Raw genomic sequence first — 23,644 nt, forward strand, 5'->3', positions numbered from 1 at the left:
AGGGACCAAGTCATGCATATGCCCAGCCCCGCCCCAGCTCCCAGCTTAGTCACATATACACACAGAGAATTCTTTATGCCTCTTTATTCCCAACTTTGTCAGCACTTTATAAAACCAGACTGGAGGCAGAGAGGCCTGAGAAGGCCCCCTTCCCCACCCCCAAGCTCAGCCAAGTTCTGAAAGATCTGCCTTTCCCTATGGAGGGGACTCTGGGAGTGGGGTTGGGGCAGAGGGAATTGGGAGCTGGACCAGACCTGCTGGACCACACACTCCCCCTGCCAAAAGGGAAGCTGGGCCTGGAGAGGGGCAGGAAGCAGGACCAGCCCAGCAGTCCTGAGTCCTGGGGGCCTGCCCTCTCCTGCTAACACTCTAGGGCTGGGACCCCGGCTGTCTCTAAATTACCGACCCTCATAGCCCCACCCACCTGCTACATCTGTATCCCCACCCCCACCCTGTCCTCCCTAAATATATACAAATGTACAGAGGGTTCCACCCCCTCTGGGGTGGGCCCCTTTTTCCACCTCCCTTTCTCCTCCCCTCCACTGGGGCCCATGGCCTGGTCCCCAGCCCTCCCTGGGCACCAGCCTGGGGGTGGAGGGTGTGGACAAGAGGGACCCTTGTGCAAAGCAGCTGGCACTAGGGTGGGTGAGAGCAGGGACCGAGTCCCCACCCTCCCAGTGAGCACCGCCCTCTTCCCCTCAGCTTTGGGCTGCTCCCAAGCCTTCGGTCCTAAGAGCGGGAGGCTACGGTGGGGATCTGGGCTGGAGTCCCAGACTCCTGGGTCCTTTTGGACGCAGCACCATCCTAGCAAGCGAAGTCTTCAAAGAGGCCTCCTGGGGGGTGGTGGTTTGGGAGCAGGCCGCTGGTGCCTCCGCCTTCAGCGCGGCCCTGGCTTGGGCAGGTACTCTGCGAGGCGAAGAGCGGGTGGGACAGGGAGAGCTCACGTGGTACCCCCAGGCCTCACACAGCCAGCCTTACCCTGTCCCCTGGGGCAGAGGCCTCAGGGGAGCCCAGGAACCCCCCCCCCCCCCGCAGTCTAGTTCAGAAGTTATGGGGGGATTCAGTCCTGGGAGAGGACGCTGGCTGTATACTCTACAGCGCTCACCCTCACCTGCTCCTTCAGTTCCTGAAGCCCCAAAGTGGAGATGCCCCCAGTGGCGGTCCGGAGGGGGGTCTTGGGACGACGCCACGCCCGCCTCAGTCGGTCCCAGGACACCTGGGGGTTCGGGGTGGGGGGATAGCAGTGGGCTCAGGAAACTCGCTAGAGGAGAAGGACGGGCCCCACCAGGCCCACCTCATAGGACTTGCTGGCCCAGCAAACCCCCCTAGGACGCCCCAGTCCTCCTCACCCATCCCCCTCTCCTGACTCCTCAGCGCGCTCGGGTCTTCCCACCAGTCAGGGGACGCTGGTAAATGACCCTGAGCTTGACCTCCGGCAGTCCAGCTCCACCAGGAAGCCTGCACTGCCCCTCTGCTTTCCCCCCAGCCCCTCCTCCTACCTGCGCCTCCCCATCTGGGTGGCCCCCACCAGGGCCCCATCCCTTGCCTCATAGATGTAGTCTAGGATCTCCAGCAGCGTGAGCACACTGGCTCCAATGAATAAGCCCATCTGTCCCCCGAGGTCCCCTGGGGAGCATGAGAGCAGGGTCAGAGGGGGCAGGCGGGTCCGGTCCACCCCCGTGGAATCGGGGCTGGGGCTCACCCAGCAGGGCTGACAGGCCGTAGGCTGCTCGCTGCTCCATGGCCTCGGATGTCAGGGCTTCAAAAAAGACATCTAGGACCAGGAAGTTCTCCCTGTAGAGACAGGAAGCAGGGTATCCTTAAGGGGCCGTCTTCCTGAGGAGACAGCTGGTGGGACATCCCAGGCCCAGCAGATCCGGATCTGAGGCCCCCCTGTGCCAAGAAGCTCCCAAAAGCTGTGAGGCGAGAGAGGCCCAGATGCCTGTCAGCTTCATCTTTTGAGGGCTAGCAAAGGGCCTGGGAGAATAAAACAAAACTCCTGGGCCGGCAAGATTCCCGCTCCCGGCCCCAACCCCGCCTTCTCTAAAGCAGCAAATAGTTTTCACTTTGACCCATCCCCATACCTCTCTAGAACCTTCAGTGCCTCCCTATTGCTTGACAGTCTACTCCAGAATTCCTCTTCCAGACTTTCAAGGCTGCCCATGATCAGCTGCGCTGTACCTTCTTACCCAAACCGCTTTTTTATCTGCTTCTTTCCACACAGCCTCCCTGCTGCTCAGGCTGGTCTTGACATCAGCCCACAGATCTCTAACTGGGATGCCTCCCCTCTCTCCTCTTCTCACGGACCCAAACCCGGGGCGTTCAGAGGCCCAGCTCATGCCTCCCCTACTTCCCCTATGCACATTCATCTCTCCTGGGGCCTAAGAATCAGTCCCACACCTTCAAACATGGCCCCATCCACAAACTGTGGCATGAGTTTTGTGTTATAATCATCTCTGTCCCCATAGGAGACAGCGCTGGGCTTGGCACTCAGAGGATGCCCACCATTGGCAGATTGGCTGCAGGGTACCAGGCCCAAGGCTCAGTGGGACTCCTCCTGTGGGCCACCTGGCTCCTCCCCCATCCCTTCCAGTTCCTTTCCCTCTGCACAGCATTCACTGGACATGCATTTAACGGCTGGGGGAGAAAGACACACAAACAGATGTGCAAAAGACATGCAAACACAAAACAGTGGGTACATGCAACGACAGAAGTATGTACAGGGTGCTGTGGGGGCGCAGATGAAAGATGTTTGGGCTAAGAAGGGCTCCCCTGGAGGTGGAGACACAGGATGTGACTTGGAGGATGGGTAGGGGTTAGCTAGAAGAAAAAGATCGTGAAAGGCATTCCTGGCAGAAGACTCATTATTAACAAAGATGCGGCCCACTCCCAGCCTGCACCATGCACCAGGCCTGTTGAGGGTGGCCTCCACCACACACAGACACACATTCACAAACGCACACACGCACGCACACACATACATACCGTATGTAGGTCTCATTGCGCTTGTATTTTCTTGCCAGGTACCGGGCTGAGCCCCTGTTGGGTATCCTGACCATGGAGATTTCTTTCCCGTAGCGGGTCAGGTTGCAGGGGGTAGGGCAGAAACATGGGCCTTCGGAGCCCCCACCCAAGGAATCTGCAACACAGAGGCGCCAGCTGCTGTGCGGGGTGGGATGGCCCAGAGGCCCACCAGCTGCAGGGAGGAAGCTTAGGGGCTGTCCTGAGGCAGGCACACCCAAACTGAGGGCCCGGTCTGGCCAGCACTGGCACTGGCTGGGAGTCCCTTCCCGGACCAGCTTCAGACCATCCAAGAAAGTGGGCGGAGGCAGAACCCCCAGCACACTCCTATAGGCTCATCCCTCTGCTGCCCAGCCCCCTGGGACAGAGAGGTCCTCCTGGCTCAGAGGGAGGGCACGGGCCACCCACCAGAGCTAATTAACCACATGAGGCCTCAGACACATGAGGGGCTTGGAGAGGATGCTGGGATGAATGGGATGTATGCATGTTTTCACGTATGCCTATGGATGAGTGGATGGATGAGTGGATACATGGATGGATGGATGGACGGACAGAAGAACAAATGGGCAGGCTTATTATGCTCAGTATGTTCGCCCCCACAGATCCACTCTCCACTCTCCCCACCTTGCTCTGTCCCAGGATGCTGATCTCTGCCAAATGCATCACCTAGACTCCCTGTCCTATGGCTTTGGGTTGGGTTTGGCCAATGGGAGGCCCCGTCAGGATCACGGGGCAAGGAGGGGAGAGATGCCAGGCTTCCTCACTTGTGGTCCCGGCTCCCGGCTCCTGTCCATCTCAGACAGCCACAGTTCCCTCTCTGGGTGCCAGTAGCATCCCCTTCCTTTGCCCCTTAAGGCGCGGGGGCAAGAAAGGCTCCTTAGTTCTGTGGAGTCTCACCACCCCTTGTGGTTCCCTTATCCCCACTTACATCTGTTCCTTCATTAAACACGCTTCAATCACCCCTTTGGAAGATGTAGTTGGTGTGTGGGACAGAGAAGGTGTGATTCTACTGCCCCAGCACCTCAAAGCCGCCCCAGTGGCCCCAGCGTCTGGATTACCGCCAAGCTCTCCTGACCGGTCACCCTGTTCCTAGTCTTCCTCCCCGCTTATCCATCCTCACATCTAATCAGGGTCCCCTTCCTAAAATCAGAAGACATTCTTGCCTTGCCTTAAGCCATTGTTGGCTTCCCAGAGCCTCCTCCGCTCTTTCCAAGCCCTCCTTTGTTCTCTGACCTCCAGCCACACTGACCTTTCAGGGCTCCAGACACACACGCTCTCTCTGGCCACAGGTCTTTAGCACGAGCTGTTCCCACTGCCTAGAACACGTGCCCCCTTTTCACCTGGCTGACTCTTCCACATCCTTCCAGTCTCAGCTCATATGTCACTCCCTCTGGGAATCCTCCCTGCCTGCCCAGGTGAGGCTGCATGCCCTTGCTGGGGCCCTGTAGGATCGCTGAGGTTCCCCTACACAAGGACTAACACGCGGTGTTGTGATGCCCGTCCACAGCCCCGCCAGGCGGTAAGTGCTACAAGAGCAGGGCTCTTGTTCCCACTTTTACCTCTGGCCCCAGTGCAGGCTGTAAACACCTGTAGAATGAATAAACGAATGAATGAATGAAGTGTGGATCAGGCGAGACCTATGGACAGATGGGGTTGCCTTACCCACACCGGTAGCCAGCAATACATCTTTTCTCATACCAAGGGAGAAGACATTTCACTTTCCCAGAGAGGCAAGCTCATTGGCTGAAGCAAGATGAGAAGCCCCGCCCTTCACTCTCAGTTCCGGTTCTCTGCAACCCCCCACCCTGCTCTCTCCACCACAACTGCAAAGGTCCTCAGACCCCTGGAGGTACGGGATAAGGCTCAACCCCCAGGGAAAAAAACACCCAGGAAGAGACTGGGAGGAGGGGAGGCAAGAAAGTGAGGACCAGGGTGCACAGAGAGACGAAGAGGAGGAGGGGCCCGGAGAGGCGGGGAGGGGAGAAGGCAGCACGGACCCAGTGTGTGGTCAGCACACTCGATGTAGATATTTGGCGGGCAGATGGTCTCATTGCCTGAAAGGAGAGAAGATTATTCCTGGAGTCTATAGTTCCATCCACTCTCCCCTCCCATATTCCCAAATGTGGGCACATACATGCATGCACACACATAAATGTGCACACATGAATTTATACATGCCTGCGCATAGAAGCATGGAGATGTACGCATGCACATATGCACGTAAATCCATGCGTGCTTGCACACACACATATGCACATGCATTTGCATGCACGTGTTCAAGCACATGCACACAACCTCAAGTACAAAAGTACAGATATGCACAAGTACATGTACGCATAAATACATATTAACAGGCACACAGACATGCACGTGTGCATCCCATATGCATACGTGAAAACATGCATAAAATCCCGAACACATACCATGTACACTCACGTGGGCAGAGACATGCACACATGTTGTCATACACGTGCACCTGCCCCCCTGCACATGAGCAGTGTTCTGCCCTTGGAGGTTCTGGAGCCTGGCAGGGTGACACAGAGAGCTGGCAGGGGGTGGGGTGCCCACCTGGCATGTGCACCATCCGGCAGTGGCAGCGCTGAAGCACGGCCTCCTTTTCACAGCGCAGCCGGCAGGCAGACACACTGTAGGCCGAGTAGCCTTGAAGCTCAGGCTCCCTGAGCCCACTCTCCGCTCGGCAGTTGCCCCAGGGCTGGGGCAGATAGGTCAGCTGCAGAGGTGGGGCATGACGGGGTCACGCACAGACGTCCCACCCGGCCCTCCGGCGCCCACAGCCCCAGTAAAGTCCATGGGAGGGCTGGTGGGATGTGAGCTTCTGGGAGGCAGATCTGGTCAGCATCCCCTCTGAGCCCAAAGGCCGAGCCCTGTGCCTGACCCAGGACCCAGCTGGAGGTGCTCACCCGCTGTTCCTGGCAGGACACAAAGGTCTGGAAACCTGGGGACACGCCGAAGCCCAGCTGGTGGATGTAGGGTGGCTCCTCCTGGCTGTGGATTTGCACTCGGATGCCTGCCTCAAACGACGTCTCGTCTGCACAGTAGAGATGGGCACCTTTGGAAACCCACCCCAGGCAGAGGACCCAGGCCGGAGCCCCTGTCCCTTTCCCGCCTGCGTACTTGTCTCTCTCCAGATGGGCAGGTACTCCTCCTGCTGGATGTCCAGCATGATCTCCAGGCCACTGCCCATGCCCCCCACCCGGCTGGCCAGTGAGCTCTGTGGATCCGCGTTGAAGGTATAACACTTCCCATAGCGAGTATAGACCTGGGAATAAGAGACAGGAGCGGGAGGGGCGGGGGTGTGGAAGGGGGAGATGAAAGACAATGCCTTAGGCTTAGGGTTCCCTGTCCCCTGTGACGGCCACCAGACCTGCCTGGTCACCCCTGTCCCATATCCCAGCAACCAACCGACAGCCCAGCCTCCCTTGAGCTCCATCTTTTCTACTGACATCCTCTCTTAGATGATTAAAAGGCACCTCCAGCTTAACATATCAATAGCAGAACTCTTGGACTTCCCTGGTGGCGCAGTGGTTAAGAATCCGCCTGCCAATGCAGTGGACACAGATTCGAGCCCTGGTTCGGGAAGATCCCACATGCTGCGGAGCAGCTAAGCCCATGGACCACGGCTACTGAGCCTGTGCTCTAGAGCCCGCGAGCCACAACTGCTGAGCCCGCGTGCCACAACTACTGAAGCCCGCGTGCCTAGACACCGTGCTCCGCAACAAGAGAAGCCACCGCAATAAGAAGCCTGCGCACCGCAACGAACAGTAGCCCCCGCTCACCGCCATTAGAGAAAGCCCGCGTGCAGCAACGAAGACCCAACGCAGCCAAAATAAATAAATAAATAAATTTTAAAAAATTAGCAGAACTCTTGATGTCTTCCCAAATCCTGTCCCCGACCCATTCTCCTCTTATGAGTAAAGGGCCCCACTACCTACCTAGTTTCTCAAGTCAGAATCCCTGAAATCTCCCTCTCCCTGTAGGTTGGTTGCTGGGATATGGGACAGGGGTGACCAGGCATACAATCCAGCTGCTGTCCCAGGCAATATCTATTTAGAATCCATCTACTCTCCTTCCATCTCATGTCCCCCTTTCACCATCATCTCCCCCGGGCCACGGCGGCAGGCTCCTAACTGGTGCGCTTCGTCGGTCTTTGCCTCTCCCTCCAAAGCCATTCACTACACAGTAGCCAGAGTGTTCATTCCAAACTGAGGAGATCCAATCAAGCCACTTGCCAACTTGAAGTCCACCAATGGCTTCCCATCTCCCACAGCATAAAGCCAAATTCCTTCCCTTGCCTGAAAGTCTCCACATGAGGTAACCTTTGCCTCTGTCTCCTGCCTTTCCACTCCCAGATCTCTGAGACAAATTCAAACTTTCGGAGCGACTTCCCTGCCCAGGCCTTTGTTCACGCAGTTCCCTCTCCTGGAATGCTCCCCTGCCCCCAGTTGGCATGGCTAGCTGCTCATCTTCTAAGCCTGAGGTCAAGTGTCCCTTCTTCAGATGCACACTCTCATACCACACACACGTTCCCAGTGTCAGCCTCCCCTCATCAAACGCACTTGTTGGTTTGCTCAAAGTCCTCATCAAGACCTGAGATGATCTTGCTTATCTGTTTGCCTCCGTGTTCATTGCTCATCTTCCCCCCACTAGAATTCATGCTGCACAGGGGCAATGAGTCCAGCACCTGTTCCAGGGCGGGGCACAAGGAATACTTTAATACGCGGTTCCGCCAGCGCAGAAGCAGCCAATCTCGCTTTTCCTCTGCAGAGAGTCCTCCCATGTGAACACCAGATGGCGCTGCAGCCCCGGAGATGGAAGCCGAGGCTCTGGCGGGGACAGAGCTACCGATGGGAGTTGCGAGCAGCTGGGGTCGGGAGGAGGTTGAGGGAGAGGCAGATGGGAGTTCCCCCCTGCCAGGCTCACCCCACAGAGACCAGCCCCCGGGTCAAACCCATCACAGGCGGTACCTTCCCTGGGGGTAAGGAGGTCAGTGCACTCAATCACTCTCTCTCTCCCTGGCCTCTGTCCCTGGGAACATTTTCACTCTGGTGAAAGCTGGGAGAAAAGGCATGAGGCAGTGTAAGGGAAAAGACTCCTAAATGCCTAGCTCCAGAGGGGAGGCTGTGGAAGGGAGAGGGCTGGGTGGAGGGCAGTAGGAGCGAGGAGTTCTAAGAATTGGGGGCCTGGGGGTGCCCTCGTTGTGAGGCAGGGTTGTCTCCCATCCCCATCCCCCTAGGTTAATTGCCCTGCTGATTCTCCCCTCTCAAGACAGTTCTTCTATCACCCAAACACCCTGCCTCAGATTCCCAAAACAAAAGCACGCAAATAACAAGAACTGCACAGTTTACAAAACATGGCAGCACCTGCCACCCCATTTCATCTCCTCAGCCACTCTGCTATCAGGTAGGTTTAATCAGCCTGATTAATACAGATGAGGAAACCAGAGCTCAGAGAGGTGATGTGACTTGCCCAAGGTCACACAGCTTAGGGGGAGAGGTGGAACTCATTGAGATGCAAGACCCAAGGTGTTCCCACAATCCGTTGCTGGCAACTCCCCCAACCCAAGCTTACAGCACCCCAAGCCCCGGCTCCTGCTTCAACCCCATCCAGCTGAAATGAGACTGGAGTCTCAACGCTCGACCCCTTTTCCTCCATCCCTCCTTCCCTTGCACTCCACTCCTCTATACCTTCCTTACTCTCTTCTCCATATCTGCTGCCTCTCAATTCAATTCCTCACCTGTCCCTCCCCCCCTCCTTCTGCACCCTCGCCACCTTCTGCGTTCCACTCCTTGACGTTGTCTGCATCACCCCTGCCGCGGCTCCCTGTTGTGTGTCCATCTGGGGGCAGGAGTAGGCATCGCTGACAGTCCCAGAGCATCTGCTCTGCCCCAGGCACTGCACTAAATGCTTAATACGCTCTTTCCTATCGAATCTCACAATGATCCTACATCCTACAGATGAGGAAACTGAGGCTCCGAGAGGTTGGCTGATTTGCCAAGGTCTCCAAGATCAGTGCTTCTCAAACTTTAATGTGCACCCAAAGCACCTGGGGATCTTGCTAAAACGCAGATTCTGATTCAGTAAACGTGTGTTGGGCAGCAAGACTGAGATTCTGCATTTCTAACAACCTGCTGGTCTGCAGACCGCACCGTGAGTAGAAAGGCCCTAGTCGAAGGGGCAAGAGTCCAGCGAGACAGCCTGACTCTAGACCTGTGCTTTTACATGTCACTGGTGGGAGGAGAGCCCTGAAGAGGGCTGGGGGCAAGATCCCTGTGTCCTCAGTGGTGGGGGAAAGGCAGATGGGGGGAATATGTAAGTATTTGTCCCAAATCTCAAAGCACTCATCCCCTTCCTATTTTGGGCCAAGAAGATGCTGGAATCAGCTCTTGCTGCTGCAGCCATTTTTCAGTGTGTGCTCCAGTTGGGAGGCTAAACAAGGCATGGGCTGCATGGGGGAATCCCAGTAGTGAGCTGCTCACTCGCGCCCCCCAGTGTGCAGCGGCTGACCCTGACCGCTGGGCACTGTCATGGTCTCTCCCATGGGACCATGGACTCCCTGAGGCTGGGAGCCCCGTTTCATCATCTTGGTATCCCCAGAGCCCAGTGCAATTTGCAGAAGGAGGAGTGAGGTCGAGGGAAGGAATGCAAAGTGAACATTATCAAACATTCCCACTTTGTACTGGGTCCTGTACTTTTGATCTAGTTTCTCCTTTGAGCCTCCAAGAAAACCACATGAGGTAAGCATTGTAGCCCCCGTTTCATGTTGAGGAAGCTCAGAGAGGGAAAATGACTTGGCTAAGGGTACACAGCAAGTAAATGACAGCAGAGATTCGAGCAGAACTGAGCCTGATGCCAAAGCAGAGTTAGTGCTTATAAAACACCTGGTAGGTGTTCAGTGAATGAATGAGTCTGGTAGCCTCCTGAACCTGGGTGGGGCTGGGGCAGCCACTGAACCTCTCCCTGTACAGGGCAGAGCCAACTGGGAAGGCTTTGGCTCCAATGGCTTCAGATGGTGGTGGCTACCTGGTACGCCTGCCCTTGAGGCGACTGTGTAGAGTGCGGGTGACAAAGGGAGATGGGTGGAAGGACTCTGGGTCTGCTGATGGACAATGGTCTGCAAGGAGTGGACAGGCCAGACTGGCAGGGCCAGGACACCTGCACAGCCCGGGTCAGGCCCGACTGCGGGGCAGAGCAGAGCATTGCCCTGGAGACGGTCCCTGGGCCAGGCGGGCAGCAGCGGGTGGAGCCACCAGCTCCGAAGCGGCAGAACTCTGGTAGCAGCACAGCCCCCAGCTTCTTCTTCCATGGGGACGGCACGGCCGCTCTGCCACAGGGCCCCACTGGCTGTCCACTGCTCTCTCCTGAATGGCCCCAGAGGAGGGTGTGTGGACAGGAGTTGAGGGTCCAGAGTCCAGCCACGGAAAGGGGCAGCTCCTGGGCTAGGATGTGCCCTGATGGGCCAAGGGGCTATTTCCAGATCCCCCCCCACCAGCCTCAGCCTCTGGGCCCTGTCCCCATCTCAGAGCCCACCTTCTTCCGTCTGGCTCTCGCTCTTCTCGGCCCTCCCTTGCTCTCTGCCTTCACTCCTAGGTCCATCCCCCTGGCCCTGGGCTGAAGCCCTCCAGACCTAGGCTGGACGGGTTCTAGATAGGTCTATGTCCATGCTGCAGGCAGACCCGTGGACCAGCTTCCTTCCTGCCAGCCCTCTGCCTGTCCCTCTCGGACCACCTCCCCTTTAGTGTTGGCCTGGACCCTGCCCTGGGTCTGTCCATCTCCCTAGCCTCGGTCGCCTGATCTGTCTCTCTCTCAGGTCTTTCTCCATCCTCCTGGCCTGTCCTCAGCATCTGATCAGTTATCCATCTGGCCTGTGTCTCTGTCCCTTGCCCTCTGTCAGCCTGTCTGTCGCCCTGGCCTCGTCTTTCTCCCATTGGCCTGGCTGCCCCCCAGCCTCTCTGTTCTTTTGCCCGCTGCATCTCTATACTGTTTCCTTTTCTCTCTATTCTCTAGTCTAGGTGTCCAGTCACTGACTCTTGTATTCCTCCTCTTGACTTTTCCCTGGGCCTAAAGCCACCTCCCCAAGCCAGGAACCCCTCCCCAGGCGCCCTTCCCTCCTTCTCCCTGCCCTCCCCTCCAGGTCTGCCCTAGACAATGATCAGGGTCGGAGAGATCCGTCCAGAGCTTGCTCCTCTGAGCAGTGGCTTCTCTCTCAGTCCCTTGAGTTCCATCTGTCCACAGCTCCCATTTCCTCGCATTCTTACCCACCCCTCCCCAACCCCTCATCCTCCCTGCAGTCACGGAGCCCACAGGGTTAACAGGCAATTAGCAGGGCCAGGGCTCAGAGCGGTGGGGGAGAGGGCTCCTCCGGGCCGCCAGGAGATAAGAAGCAGCCAGGAACAGCCAAGGCTGGGCTAATCCCAGCGCTAATCTGCAGCCTGGGCTTTATCTCCAGCGCCTTCTGGGCACCCTGCCTCTGCCAAGGCCTTGGCACCTCCCCCCAGCCCTCTTTTCCATGGCTGCTTTATCCCTCCAAATTCCATCAGCCCTCTCCTGATGTGGTCCGGCCCCATGCCTCTCACTTAGGCCCCTGGAACGAACTCCCCTTAATCCTGCAGTGCCCTGGGGTCCAGAGTGGGCCAGTGGAAGTGGGTACACCTTCATCTGCCCTGGGCTGTGGCTAGCATCCCAATTCAGATGGCCCTGGGGCCCCAGCTTCACTCAGGTGGCCCAAGCATCCAGGTTCAAAGCCTTCTCCTCTGTCCTCGCCAGGGAAGATAGTACCAACTCAGAATGCCTAAGGTGTCTGCGCTGGTCAGACCTGGGAGGTAACTCAGTCCAAACCCTCACTGTACAAAGGCCAAATTGGAAGCCTAGAGATGGCAAGGGACATATCCAAGGACATACAGAAAAAAGAGGGCACGTTCAGAACCTGAGTCCAGTCCCCCGCCCCCCACTGGGCCCCAGCATTCTCCACTAACCTCCATCACCCCCCTGGGGGTCAGTAGACCCTGATCCCAGCTCTGGCTCCACCAGTGACAGCTGTGTAACCTTGGTTAGTAAAGTGATTTTTTTACTTCTTTGGTCCTCAGTTTCCTCATCCGTCAAGTGGGGATAGAAATTCCTGCTCGACTTATTTCACAGGTTGGTTATAAGTCTCAAAAGAAATGAAGTAGGTGAAAGGCATTTGCAAGGTAACATCATATACATGAGGCCTCAATATTAGTAATAAGAGTGTTGTGGAGACCAGTAAGGCCCAAACTGGGGCAGAGATCGACCATTGAATATGGTGCTGGAAAAGGAGCCACCTAAGCTTCATAATGTGGAAAAACGGGTACACATTTTGGAGCTGACAGAATAGGGTTCAAATCCTGGCTCTGACACCAGCCTTGAACAAACAACCTTGGGTGGCGATTTAACCTCTCTGAGCCTCAGTTTACTTATCAGTAAAAGGGGGAATGGTAATTCCTCCTCCTAAGGTTAGTAGTGAGGATCAGAGATAAGTCCAGAGGGATGCGTGCAAGGTTCTCAAGAGAGCAGGGGAGCCCATTTAGGGAATCTTCTTGCCAAGATGGTGCGGCCATTTGATCTTGGCTCCCCACTGGGCCCATTCTCACACGGCATCATGCACCTGGGTAAAGGCCCTCTCAGCAATTGTGGGAGAGGATGGAATTCTGTCAGAGCAAACCCCCCAGGGTCTGAGATCTGGCTCTCCTATCAGAGGAGGGTACAGGCCTGCAGCCCTGCCCTTACTGTCTGTGGGATTCGGGTTCAGTCATTTAACCTCTCTGACCCGCCACTTTTCATCTGTAAAATAGGAATAATAATAGGCATGTCAGAGGTGTTATGAGGAAAGAAATAATGTACACAGATAATAGCCACAGTTAACATTTATTCAGTGCTTACTCTGTGTCAAGCACAGTCCTAAGCCTTTTATAACTCCTTGATTCTCACAAAAACCCTCTACTGGAGGTTTCTAAACATCTCCATTTTACAGACAAGACAGTGGAAGTCCAGAGAGGGTAAGGAGCTGGCCAGAGTCACATGACGTGGCAGAGGAGGGGACCAGGTGATCTGGCAGTGGACTCTGTGCTCACAGCCACTGCGTGCTGAAACATACCCGGCACAGCCCCAGTGAATAGGAGGTGCTTAAGAAATGGTGGGTGGGGACTTCCCTGGTGGCGCAGTGGTTGGGAATCCACCTGCCAGTGCAGGGGACACGGGTTTGAGCTCTGGTCCAGGAAGATCCCACATGCCGCGGAGCAACTAAGCCCGTGCACCACAACTACTGAGCCTGCGTGCCACAACTACTGAGCCCGCGCGCCTAGAGCCCATGCTCCACAACAAGAGAAGCCACTGCATTGAGAGGCCCGCACACCGCAACAAAGAGTAGCCCCCGCTCGCTGCAACTAGAGAAAGCCCACGCGCAGCAACGAAGACCCAACGCAGCCAAAAATAAATAAATAAATGAATCAATTTATTTAAAAAAAAAAAGAAATGGTGGGTGTTCACATCACACTTACTTGTCCAACACTGTTCCTTGAGCCTGTACAGTATGCCAGGTACTATGCTTGCTGCTGGGGATGATTCGGAGAACAAAATCATTGGTCTCTGCCCTGAGGGAGTTGGCTGTCTGGCCCCAAAGGCATTCATTCATTCCAAAAGTGTTTATTGAGCACCTAGGCTGGGAGCCAGGTATACAGCAGTGGTGAACAAAGCACACAAAACCAACAATCCCAGGGATAGGCAAATCACTACTTGCTGGGATAGGCGGTATGATAGGGAGACCAATCCAAGTCCCCTGAGAGCGGAACGGGAATTCGACTTGGGTTGGAGAGTATAAAGCTTCCCAAGAGCAAGCACACTCATCCACCCAGGAAGGGCATCCGATCACACCACAGTCAGACACATGGAGAATACCCCCCCACCCCACCCCACCCCGGCCCTAGTGCACCTGCCCTCCCCCACAGGGTCAACGCAGCATCCCCCCAGCCCCCAGCCACCCAGGTGCTCTTCAAGGCGACTTCTTCTCCAAGGTAGAAGTGCTTGTGAGTCTAGGAGGAAATGGGCACGACGTTTGAGCAAAGGTAAATGCGTGGGCAGTAGTGGAGAAGTAGGAGACAGTCAAGGCCGTATGACTCCAGGCTGAGGCCGAGCTGGAAATGGGAGCCCGGAGCCCTTGGGGCCGTGGAAGAACACGGTGATCTCAGGGAGCGCCGCGTCTCCACTGGAGAGGAGAGAGCGGGGCCTCCAGGACGCAGGTAAACAGCCAAACCTGTTCCCAGGTAGCGACTGCATAGGCCTTAAACCCTAGAAAGTCAGTTTTGCAGACGGGAATATTTTTAATTTGTAACGAAGTCCTTCCCTGACGTTCCAGCCCTCGATGCAAAGTTATTCGTTAAGAGCTTGCCTACACAGTGGATCGCATCCGTGTCCAGGAGGGAGTTCAGGAACCGAGACCCAGGAGGTGGAGGAGATGGAGGAGGTGGGTGAGTGGCCCGAGCCTCCAGGCTGGGCCCAGCCGCACCCAGAAGGCCGCACCCACCGCCTCGTGCTCCTCGCCGCCCCCCTCCTCCCTCCCGCGGGGCAGGCATCCATCGCGGCGCCCGGACGCCCTCCCAACGGTCTCCTCCCGGGGTTTGCCTCATTTGCATTCCTCCGGCTCCCGGCTCCCGGCTCCTCGGCAAAGTGACCTCCGCACACAGCCGCGCCAAAGGCTTCCACCGCGGAGGAAGACACCGCCTCCCGCCGCGCTCCGCGGCCGGGGAGGAGCGAGGCGCGCGAGCCGGCCCGGCGGGGCGGCGGCCCGGGCCCCAGCGGATGGATGCATGGGGAAAGGCCCGGTGCCGAGAGGCGCAGAGGGACTCGGATGGGATTTGAACCCGCGGCCTCAGATCCTCAGCGGGGCGGGAGTGGGACGTGGAGGTCAGCACAGGCCGGCGAAGCTGCGGCCCCGAAATGGAACCCCAGCTTGGAACCCGGGGCTCCCCGACAGCCCGTTTGCTCCCCCTGAACCCCTACTGGAGAGGAGCCAGCCCTACCGGGCAGTCGCCCAAGGGCCCCCAGCCCTTCCGGGGGCCTCCTCAGCCCCCAGCCCCGCTCTCCTGGCCCGCCGAGCCGCCTCCCCTCCCCCCCTTTGGTATTTACACCTTTCACACATTTGTAAAGCTATTATCCTGTCCACGCTTAGTCACCGCTGAGCCAAGCGCCACGGATTTAGCTCCTTTAATCTTTCCTCCTAAATCAATCCTCCATTTCCCCTTAATCATCCCGTGGCTCCTCTCTGAACTCTCTTGCTGCTGCCTATGCCTGTCTTTCTGCAACTGTTCCTGCTCTGACTGAAAATGGGTGTCCCAAGGGCATGGTGAACATTTGCGGGGGGGAGGTTGGATTTTCAGCGCTGCCAACCCCGGCCTCGGGGCCTGAGAGCCGGGGAAGAATTGCAGATACCCCCTCCCTCTTCTGGAAAACACACAGCACTCTGAAGCCTCTTATCTCCACCCACGGGGTCTCTGTCCTCCTCCTGCCTTCCCACCCGCCATTCATGTGGGATGCCTCCAAGACCCTAAGCCTCCACCAGGATTTACAAAAAAACCCAAAACCCTCAGGCCTCCTGTGCACGGTTCTGGCTGTCCCCACCCCCTCTGCCCAGCTGCTCCAAGGAGGTGGCATTGCCAGGAGAAGGACAGGGAAACACTGGTTACACTCAGCCCGAGGCTGCCCTCTCATCCCCTCCTCCAGGGAGGCTGCCCACCTCTCCCCACCACCCTGAGTCTCCACCCCGCATTCACTCCCCTCCTCCACCCAGTGACCTCAGCCAGAGTAGTCCCGAAACCCTGCACTCCTAGTACTCCTTGGGGCGCCCCTGCCTCCCTGCCCCCTGGTCCTGGTCCTTTCTGTCCCTGGCCTGGGCTTGGCAGAGACAGGCCTGCCACCAGCCGCGAGAGGGAGCAGATTCCTCCCGAGAAGCAGAAGGGCCGGGGTGGGGGTCCAGGAAGGAGCACGGGTAGAAAGAGGGAGGACAAGCGGGAAACGCGGGGGCCATTTCTTCAAATGCTAATCAGCATCTTCCGGCAGCGCCACGAGGAGCGGAGCTGATAATGAGCCCAGCTCGGGGCTGATGCCTGATTAACGAAGAGGCCACGGGGCTGCAGAGCAGGGCCAGGTGGGGCACGTCCCTCCTGGCATTCCCCGTTGCCCTTGCAGGCCGGCCCCGGGTAACAGTCACAGTCCCTGCCGCTGGTTGCTGGGCTCAAATCCCCTCCAGCAACTCCACCGGCCAATGGGAGGCGGCCAGGCTGAGAGCGCCCCCTCCGGGAGGGCCTGAGGGGCAGCAGCCGGCAGTGGGGCAGGCGGTGGGGAGGGCAGGCACGCTGGGTCCTGCAGTCGGAGTTGTAGCTAGCCCTCTGAATGTTTTTTTTACTCAGTAAATTTTTAATTAAAATAATCAAGACTCGGGGCTTCTCTGGACAAATTGGAAGACCCCCTAACACCGGGCATCCCTGACCACAGGGCAACAGTTAGCTGGGGCTAAGAAACAGCTGCTCCCTTCAAGGGTAAGTGACCTTCACTTCCCCTCATACCCCACCCTTCCCTACTGTGTGCCTTCTCCGACCTGATCTGCCTGGCTCCCGAAGGCAGGACCACCCCTGAACTAGATGTTAAACTAAATGTTCTCAAGGTTCACGCCTCAGGAGAAGGTGGGGCCGAAGGGCACGGAGGGCTGGGCTGGGAGTGAGGGTCCGAGGTAAGCTCATCCGGTAGATGAGAGGCCGCAGTGGGAATCCTCTCCCTTCCTGAGTCACGGGGGCAAGGGGCAGCCCTCAGGCCCTCGGCGCCAGTGGCGGAGGCCTGGAGTTGGGATGTCTGTGGAGTAGCCCCTCCCACAATCAAGGAGTGGGTGCAGAGACTGTCAGTACCGGCCTGACCACACCAGGGAAGGGGCGGGCTCAGGAGGAAGCTTGCATAGAAGGCCGGGGATGGCGGAGGAGCCTGGAATTGTGGGCTGGGGGAGCCAGAGAGTGATGGAGGGCTGGCACGCAGCTCCCTCTGCCTCAGAGCCGTCCCGACTGAGCTGGGGTGGGGCTGGGAGAGGAGGGAAGGGGGCAGGGAGGAGGACTGCCCAGCTGGAAGAGGCCTTGTCTAATTGTGCCTGATTAGCAGAGAGGAAGAGAACAGGGCGAGGGATTAATAGTCAAGGCAGTCACCAGCGTGTGGGGAAGGAGGGTTGGGAGGCGGGGAGGGAAGGCTGACAGCCCTGAGAGGGGATAGAAACAGGGAAGTGCCCACAGGTCTCTGGTCACCTGCACCTCCAGGGGCTGCCTGGACCCCAGAGGACCCCACAGAGAGGGGCTGGCCCTCCCCCTGCCTCCTCATGGATTCTTTACCTTCCCCATGCCTCAATTTTCCAGACAATAGAATGGAAAAGACCAAGGTCACGTCCTGCACCTGGGAAGAAAGGTGTATCTGTTCGGTGGTGTTTCCAGACACCTCGATGTCCCCAGACACAGGCCCCATCCTCAGCTCAACCGGGGACCTCAGCCCGGAGAGTAGATGGCCGGGCTTCTGATCACAGCCCACCACCATCACTTTCTATCCTTTGATGCCCGTTGGAAAGCCTAGCCCTGCCCAACCTGGCAGCCTGAACCACGCCCCCAGGACCACCTAGAGCAGCACTGTCTGATACGGCAGCCACTGGCCACACTCCGCTGTTTGAATGGAAGCTTCATGCTCTCTGTCGCACTAATCACACTGCAGGTGCTCACTGGCCTGTGTGGCTAGTGATGACCACGTTGGACAGCGCAGATGCAGGACATTTCCGTCATCACAGAGTGTTCTGTGGGACAGCACGGATCTCAAGTGTATGCACTGCTACACATGCACACGCATGCCTGAGTACTGGGGAGGGTTGGGAAGCATGGGGATGCTATAATAGGGTGGGGGCGGAGGCTTGAGGGTCAAGAGAGGAGGAAGGCTAGGTGATGGAGACTAGCGAAGATGCCAGCACGTAGGTTGGAAAACAGCAGGTGGTGCTGGGAACAGTCAGGTTAAAGAGAGCCAGGAGTTGGGGTGGTGGCATTTCTAACAGCTGACACTCTGAGTGCACGTGATGTGTGTGCCAGGCAGTGTGCTACGCCCTTTACAGCCACCTCTTTTAATCCTCACAACCACCCGAATTTTTTTAGGTTCTAATATTCTATATCACGAATACAGAAACTGAGGCTCACAGAAGCTAACTTCTCCAAGGCCACCCAGCCAAGGTTTGAGTCCAGACCGTCTGGCTCCAGAACCCACACACTTGACCACTCCACCGTACAGTCCCCAGCTGAGAGGAGACGCTGGAATTTAGAGCCACATTTTACAGCTGAAGAAACGAAGCCTAGGAAGAAAGAGTGATTTCTGCCTTCTAGTAAGTGGGCAGGCTGAGAGCAGCCGCAGGGGGGAAAGTATAGATGGGGCTTGGCACGCTGGCCTGGGGGAGCGGACGGCGGTAGGAATTGAGGGGGAAGAGAGAACATATAAGTGGTGGTGGAGGTGGGAGTGGGTTGGTATGAGACTGGGTGAGGAGGGGGGCAGCAAAGAGAAGAGAGGGGGTGAGCTGGGTGGAGGGGCATATGGGTGGAGAGGTGGAAGCATCACTCCTCTCTCTCGCCTCTCTCCCCTCCCCTCCTCTCCAAACCTCGCCCAGGCTGCTGCATCCGTTAAGCCTTCCCAGCCCTCTTCAGCCCAGAATGGCCCCTCTCTCTGAACCCAGGCTCTTACTATCCATGTAACCTCATTTGGCAGTCAATCCCAGCACCTCCTGACACTGCTTGCATGGCTGGTTAACTCTTCCATTGGTAAAGCATTTTAATGTCCCCATCCCAGCTCCACCACAAGACTGGAGGCTGCTTGAGGACAGGGACTGGGGACCAGGGCTCCCCTTCTTTGTTCTCCACCACAGCACCTGGCAGCGAGCCTGGCACATAGTAGGTGCTCAGAACTCCGTGTTGATTGAGTGACTGATTGGGAATCAGTGAGGGGATATTAGGGAGCATGGGGGTGAGAGCGACTGCAGTGGTAACAGAAGCAAGAGCGGCAGCTGAGGGGACTGGGGGAGGGCATTTTACCCGGAGTAAAAATAGGCTGGAAAATGTGACATTTATTAACTTGGATTCCGGAAGAAAGGTCACAGCAGAGTGGGGAGTGGGAAGGAGGAAATGGGGAAAGCAACAGAAAACACATACCTTCCCCAAAGCGCGTCGTTGTCTCTGACCATCTCAGCACACGTGCCCTGGCAGGTTCCCACCACTGATTCCTGCACCCATCACCCCTCCATCGATCCCAAATCCCCATCATGGGCTCCATATTCTCACCACGGAGTCTACTGTGGACCTCATGTCCTCATCAGAGACCCCTGATGTCTTTGCCTCCATACCCCTTCTCCAGTCTTGCCCACACAATACACCCCCATCTTCCCCGTTACCGTGGATCATCCCATCCCAACCATAATCCCAGACCCTTGTAAACTGGCAGCAGACTCAGCCTTAGAAGGCCAGGTCCAAGGGAGAGTTACACTCAGCACATGGGGGGTGGGGTTTGGGCAGAAGGGTATGGGGACTAGGCTGAGTGGGGGGGACAGGAATTCCCCAGGGGACAGGTGGGTCCAAGGGGAATCCCTGACCCCCCCGTGCTTGCTTTGCTTCTCTGCCCCTCATTGTCCTGCTGCAGCCCCAGAGCAGAGACCCACAAACTTCTGTCCTTTTCTCTCCATCCTCAGGGTACGAAAGGGCCTGTGGGATGTCCACCCTCACCTCTGCCTGGCCATCCCCAGATTCACAGGGACTCGCCAGCTTTAATCAGGGGGCTCCCTGTTCCCATATCCTCCAGGCACCTTCTCCTTTCCTGGAGGCCAGGCAGCTACCCCCAGCCTCCCTCACCTTGCTTCCTTGCCCCTCTATCTCTTCCTCCCCTCCCCTCCCCTCCCCCCGAGGCTTCATTACTCTTCCTCTTGCCCTTCCACCCCTCACCAGGGCCTGGGACACAAACTCCCACTCAGGGACACAAAGGCCCCATTGATTTCTGCCCCAACAGCACCTGCTGACACGGGCTCTGTCCCCACCCCCAAAACTCAGGAGTGACGATGTCTCACAGAGGAGCCCCACGGACCCAAAAGGCCACATTCACACACTGCTCCTTAGGGACAATCGCTTTGAGAGCGTTGAATTTTTCCTGGAAGAAGGGGCGTGCAGCTGGACAACAGGGCCCCGCCATCCCCTCCCCGCCCCGGTTCCTCTCCCAGCACATCCTCCTTCTCGTCCCTTCCTCCATTTCTACGCAACTCCCGCCACCCAATGGCAGGAGGACCCCGAGGCTGCAGGCATGGTGGGGGCAGGGACACGGGTGGAGCTTGTTTCCTGGTGCTACTGAGGCAGTGAGTGAATGAGAGCCCGCGTGCGGCACCGGCCACGAGAAGGAAAAGGTCCCCATCTGGGGCTGGAGCTGGAGGCTGAGCTGGATGGGCACCACGTCGATGCCATGTATTTTCGCATGCGCTGGGCGGTGGTCACAAGAGTGAAAACACACCCCACACACACCACACGTACACAATGCCGGGGGTAAACTGTGGACTGGGGACAGCAACTCAAGCACCAGGAATAATAGACAGCCTGTGACTATGGGTGAACGGAGCACCGACAGACAGACAGACAGACAGCATACAAGACACACACCCCACACACACCTCACACACCCGATTGTGGGAGGTGTGCATGGGAGGGTAGCCCAAGCCAACACTCCACTCCACTCCTCGTGAGAGTGTGTGTGTGTGTTTGCACATATGTGAGAGACGGGGAGCAGGGGCTGAGGCAGGTGGGGGTGTCACAAGAGGGGACAGCATCCACGGTGTGACCCTGTCCTCAGCAGCTTAGTGAGAGCTGGGATGTGGGCACGGGGATGAGCAGCTCTCTGGGTGCGTGGGTGTGCAGGTGTGCACGTGAGTGTAGTGACAGGGACACTGTGTGTGAGAGAGTGTGCAGGAAACTATGTCCCCATGTGGTAGGGGTGTGTGTGTATGCTGGGCAGCAGTGAGGGTGAGCCATGCACCTAAGAGTGAATGAGTGACCCTCAGTGTAAAAGCCAGAGCCGGGCAAGAACCAGGAAACAGAGGGAGGGCCTGCAAAGCGGGAGAAGCTGGAGGGGCAGCGTGAAAGAGGGATGTGTGAGTGAGTCAGTGAAAGGGGGTGTGTGAGAGAGACACTGGCACCCAGTGTACGTGAAGATCGGCTCTGTCCAGGCTGCCTGCCGGGCCAGCTCCCCCAGAGGCAGCCCTGAGTCCCCCCTTTGCTGGAGCCCCCAGAACACCCTCTCCCCATCGCCCTTGTTGGGTGGGGAGAAGAATCCAGTGGCCACAGGAGAAAAGGAGAGCAAGAGAAAAGCGGGGGTCACTTGGTCCGGCTGTGGCATGGTGCATCCCTCCCCTGCAAGCTGACCAGCTTCTGGGCCCCCGGGCCCACTCCAGGACCCTTGGCCCCCAGACCTAGGCTCTGCAGCGGCGGCAGAGCCCGAAGAGAGTGGCAGCAGCAGCACGGTAAGCCCCCACGAGCGTCCACTGCTCCATGCTGGGGAGCCCGAGGGCAACACCGGGCATGGGGGCGACACGAGGCCAGCCTCTGGCGGCGGCAGGAGGGGAAGCCCTGACGAGGATGCCCTGCGCACCACTCCCTCCCCCACCGCCAGCCTCTGGCCACCTCAGGCTGGGCGGGCCGGCTGGCAGGACTCACCACGGAGAAGTTGCTGGCGGAGCAGTGGTGCCCGCTGAAGTTGCAGCTCTTGAGCATATCCGCGAGCTGGTGGCCAGTGCGGTTGAGGATGTCTACCATGTCGGGCTCCGGGTAGCGCAGGCCAGCGGCACGGTGCCCGTCCCGGTCTTTGGGGGGCAGCCCGGTCAGATTGGCCAGGTGGAAGATGTCGGCGTCGCTGAGTGCCGAATGCCGGAAACGGTTGATGTTGCAGAGGGTGACGGCCGGGAAGCCCGCCACTGGGGCTGGGGCAGCCGGGTCCATTACCACCAGGTGAGGCCGGGTCAGGTAGCCCCGGGCGAGGCCGGCCGCCTGGTACAGGAAGGCAGCCAGCGAGGTGAGTAGGGCCAGTGCCCACAGGGTTCTGCGCAGTCCATGGGGGCCTGGGCCACAGGCCCGGCCCAGCCCGTGCAGAGTGCTGGTGCTGGCAAAGGTGGCCAGGTCCCGGGGGGCTGCTGCCCCCCGCGCGGCCCCCAGGAGGCTCTGCTCATCCCCTGCCTCCTTCTCCTTGGGTTTCGCATCCTCCCCTGCAAATTTGATTTTGCACACAATCTCGATCGGCATCTGTGCCCAGCTGCTGGGACTGGTTGGAGCCTACCTGCCCCTGTCCCTCCCTGGCCAGCAGCCCCCGGTGCCCTCCGGAGTGGCTGCGGGGGCAGCGGCTGCTCTTCTAAACTCAGGGCAAACGGGAAGAGGACGGGGACAGGGTGGGGGCCTGAGGTGGGGGAGTCACTCCCACTCCCGGCGACTCCGCAGCCCTGGCGCTGCCGCTGCCGCTGCCGCTGCCGCTGACGCCTCTGCTGCCGCTTGTCTCTCTCCTCGATCGTCTCCTTGTGGCTTCCCTTATCAGCACCGGCACAGCTGTCAGCCCCTGCGTGTGTCCCTGCGAGCGAGCGAGCGAGCGAGCGAGCGAGGGAGCGAGGGAGCGAGCGCTGCTCCGCCACGCCGCGCAGCCCCAGCCGCTCTGCTCAGCATGTGCTCCGGAGCCCACCCCGTGCTTAATAATTCAGGACATGTCAACAGCGTTTCACCGGCGGCACGGGCGGCAGGAGCCAGGCCAGGGGAGGGGGCAGCCCCCAGCCCGGGACAAGGATCGCCCGTCCCTGCTGCCTGAGACCTCGTCGGGATAGCCCCAAACTCTTGCTACACCCTAGCCATTCGTGGGGTCCCCGCATGGCCCCACTCCCAGGCCACCTGGGGAGGAGGGTCGCACCCGGAGTCCTTTGCTCATTCTGCCACTTTTCTGGACCGCACCCCAGGAAGGGTCAGCCGACTCCATCCCCGACCTCCTGGCCTCCCTGACTCCTGACTGCAGCCACCCAGCCACCACCTGGCCCCACTACCCCACTCACGGCGGCTTCCAGAAACTCCTTGGGAGAGCCACTTGTTTGAATGAGGGAGGGGAGGGGAGGGCAGAGCAGAGAAGGGCAGGCGAGACAGACAAGGGGACAATGGTGGCTCCACCAAGATTCTTGGCTTCCCTGCAGCTTTGCTCCCAACTTAACACCCACCATACCCCTGCCCCCTCTGGGATGCTGGCCGCCCTCTCCCCGACTTCACCTCCACCCCCGAAACTCAGTGTCTCATGTGTCTGGGACAGAGGGCACCCTGGCTGACTTGCACATCTGTGGCCGCTTTGCTTCGCCAAATGTTTCCCAAATCCCTTGCCAGGCCGGGGGTTGGGGGCGCGTGTTGGGTGGACAGGCCAGGGAGCAGAGGAGGTGTGATGTGGTGAGAGGGTATGGAACGGAGGTCAGGAAGAGCCCACATGGGGGTGCTGGAGGGAGCAGAGAGGTGCTGCGCTTGAATGGGAAGGAACGCAGTCCTAGGGA

At 58.3% G+C, this 23,644-nt stretch overlaps 1 protein-coding gene across 1 annotated transcript; it reads right to left on the reverse strand.

Moving 5' to 3' along the window:
* Positions 1 to 804: 804 nt before the first annotated feature.
* ASIC4 (acid sensing ion channel subunit family member 4) lies at positions 805 to 22,787 on the reverse strand. Its single transcript, XM_029225731.1, is given in 12 exon segments — positions 805 to 906; positions 1,112 to 1,216; positions 1,547 to 1,626; positions 1,703 to 1,794; positions 2,986 to 3,139; positions 5,019 to 5,075; positions 5,590 to 5,752; positions 5,943 to 6,070; positions 6,157 to 6,301; positions 21,795 to 22,418; positions 22,421 to 22,717; positions 22,719 to 22,787. Coding segments are annotated over 12 exon segments (2,016 nt in total).
* Between the last annotated feature and the right edge of the window lie 857 nt (positions 22,788 to 23,644).

Source organism: Monodon monoceros, unplaced genomic scaffold (assembly GCF_005190385.1).
Source record: "Monodon monoceros isolate NGI ecotype Baffin Bay Population unplaced genomic scaffold, NGI_Narwhal_1 Super_Scaffold_16, whole genome shotgun sequence".
NCBI lineage: Eukaryota > Metazoa > Chordata > Mammalia > Artiodactyla > Monodontidae > Monodon > Monodon monoceros.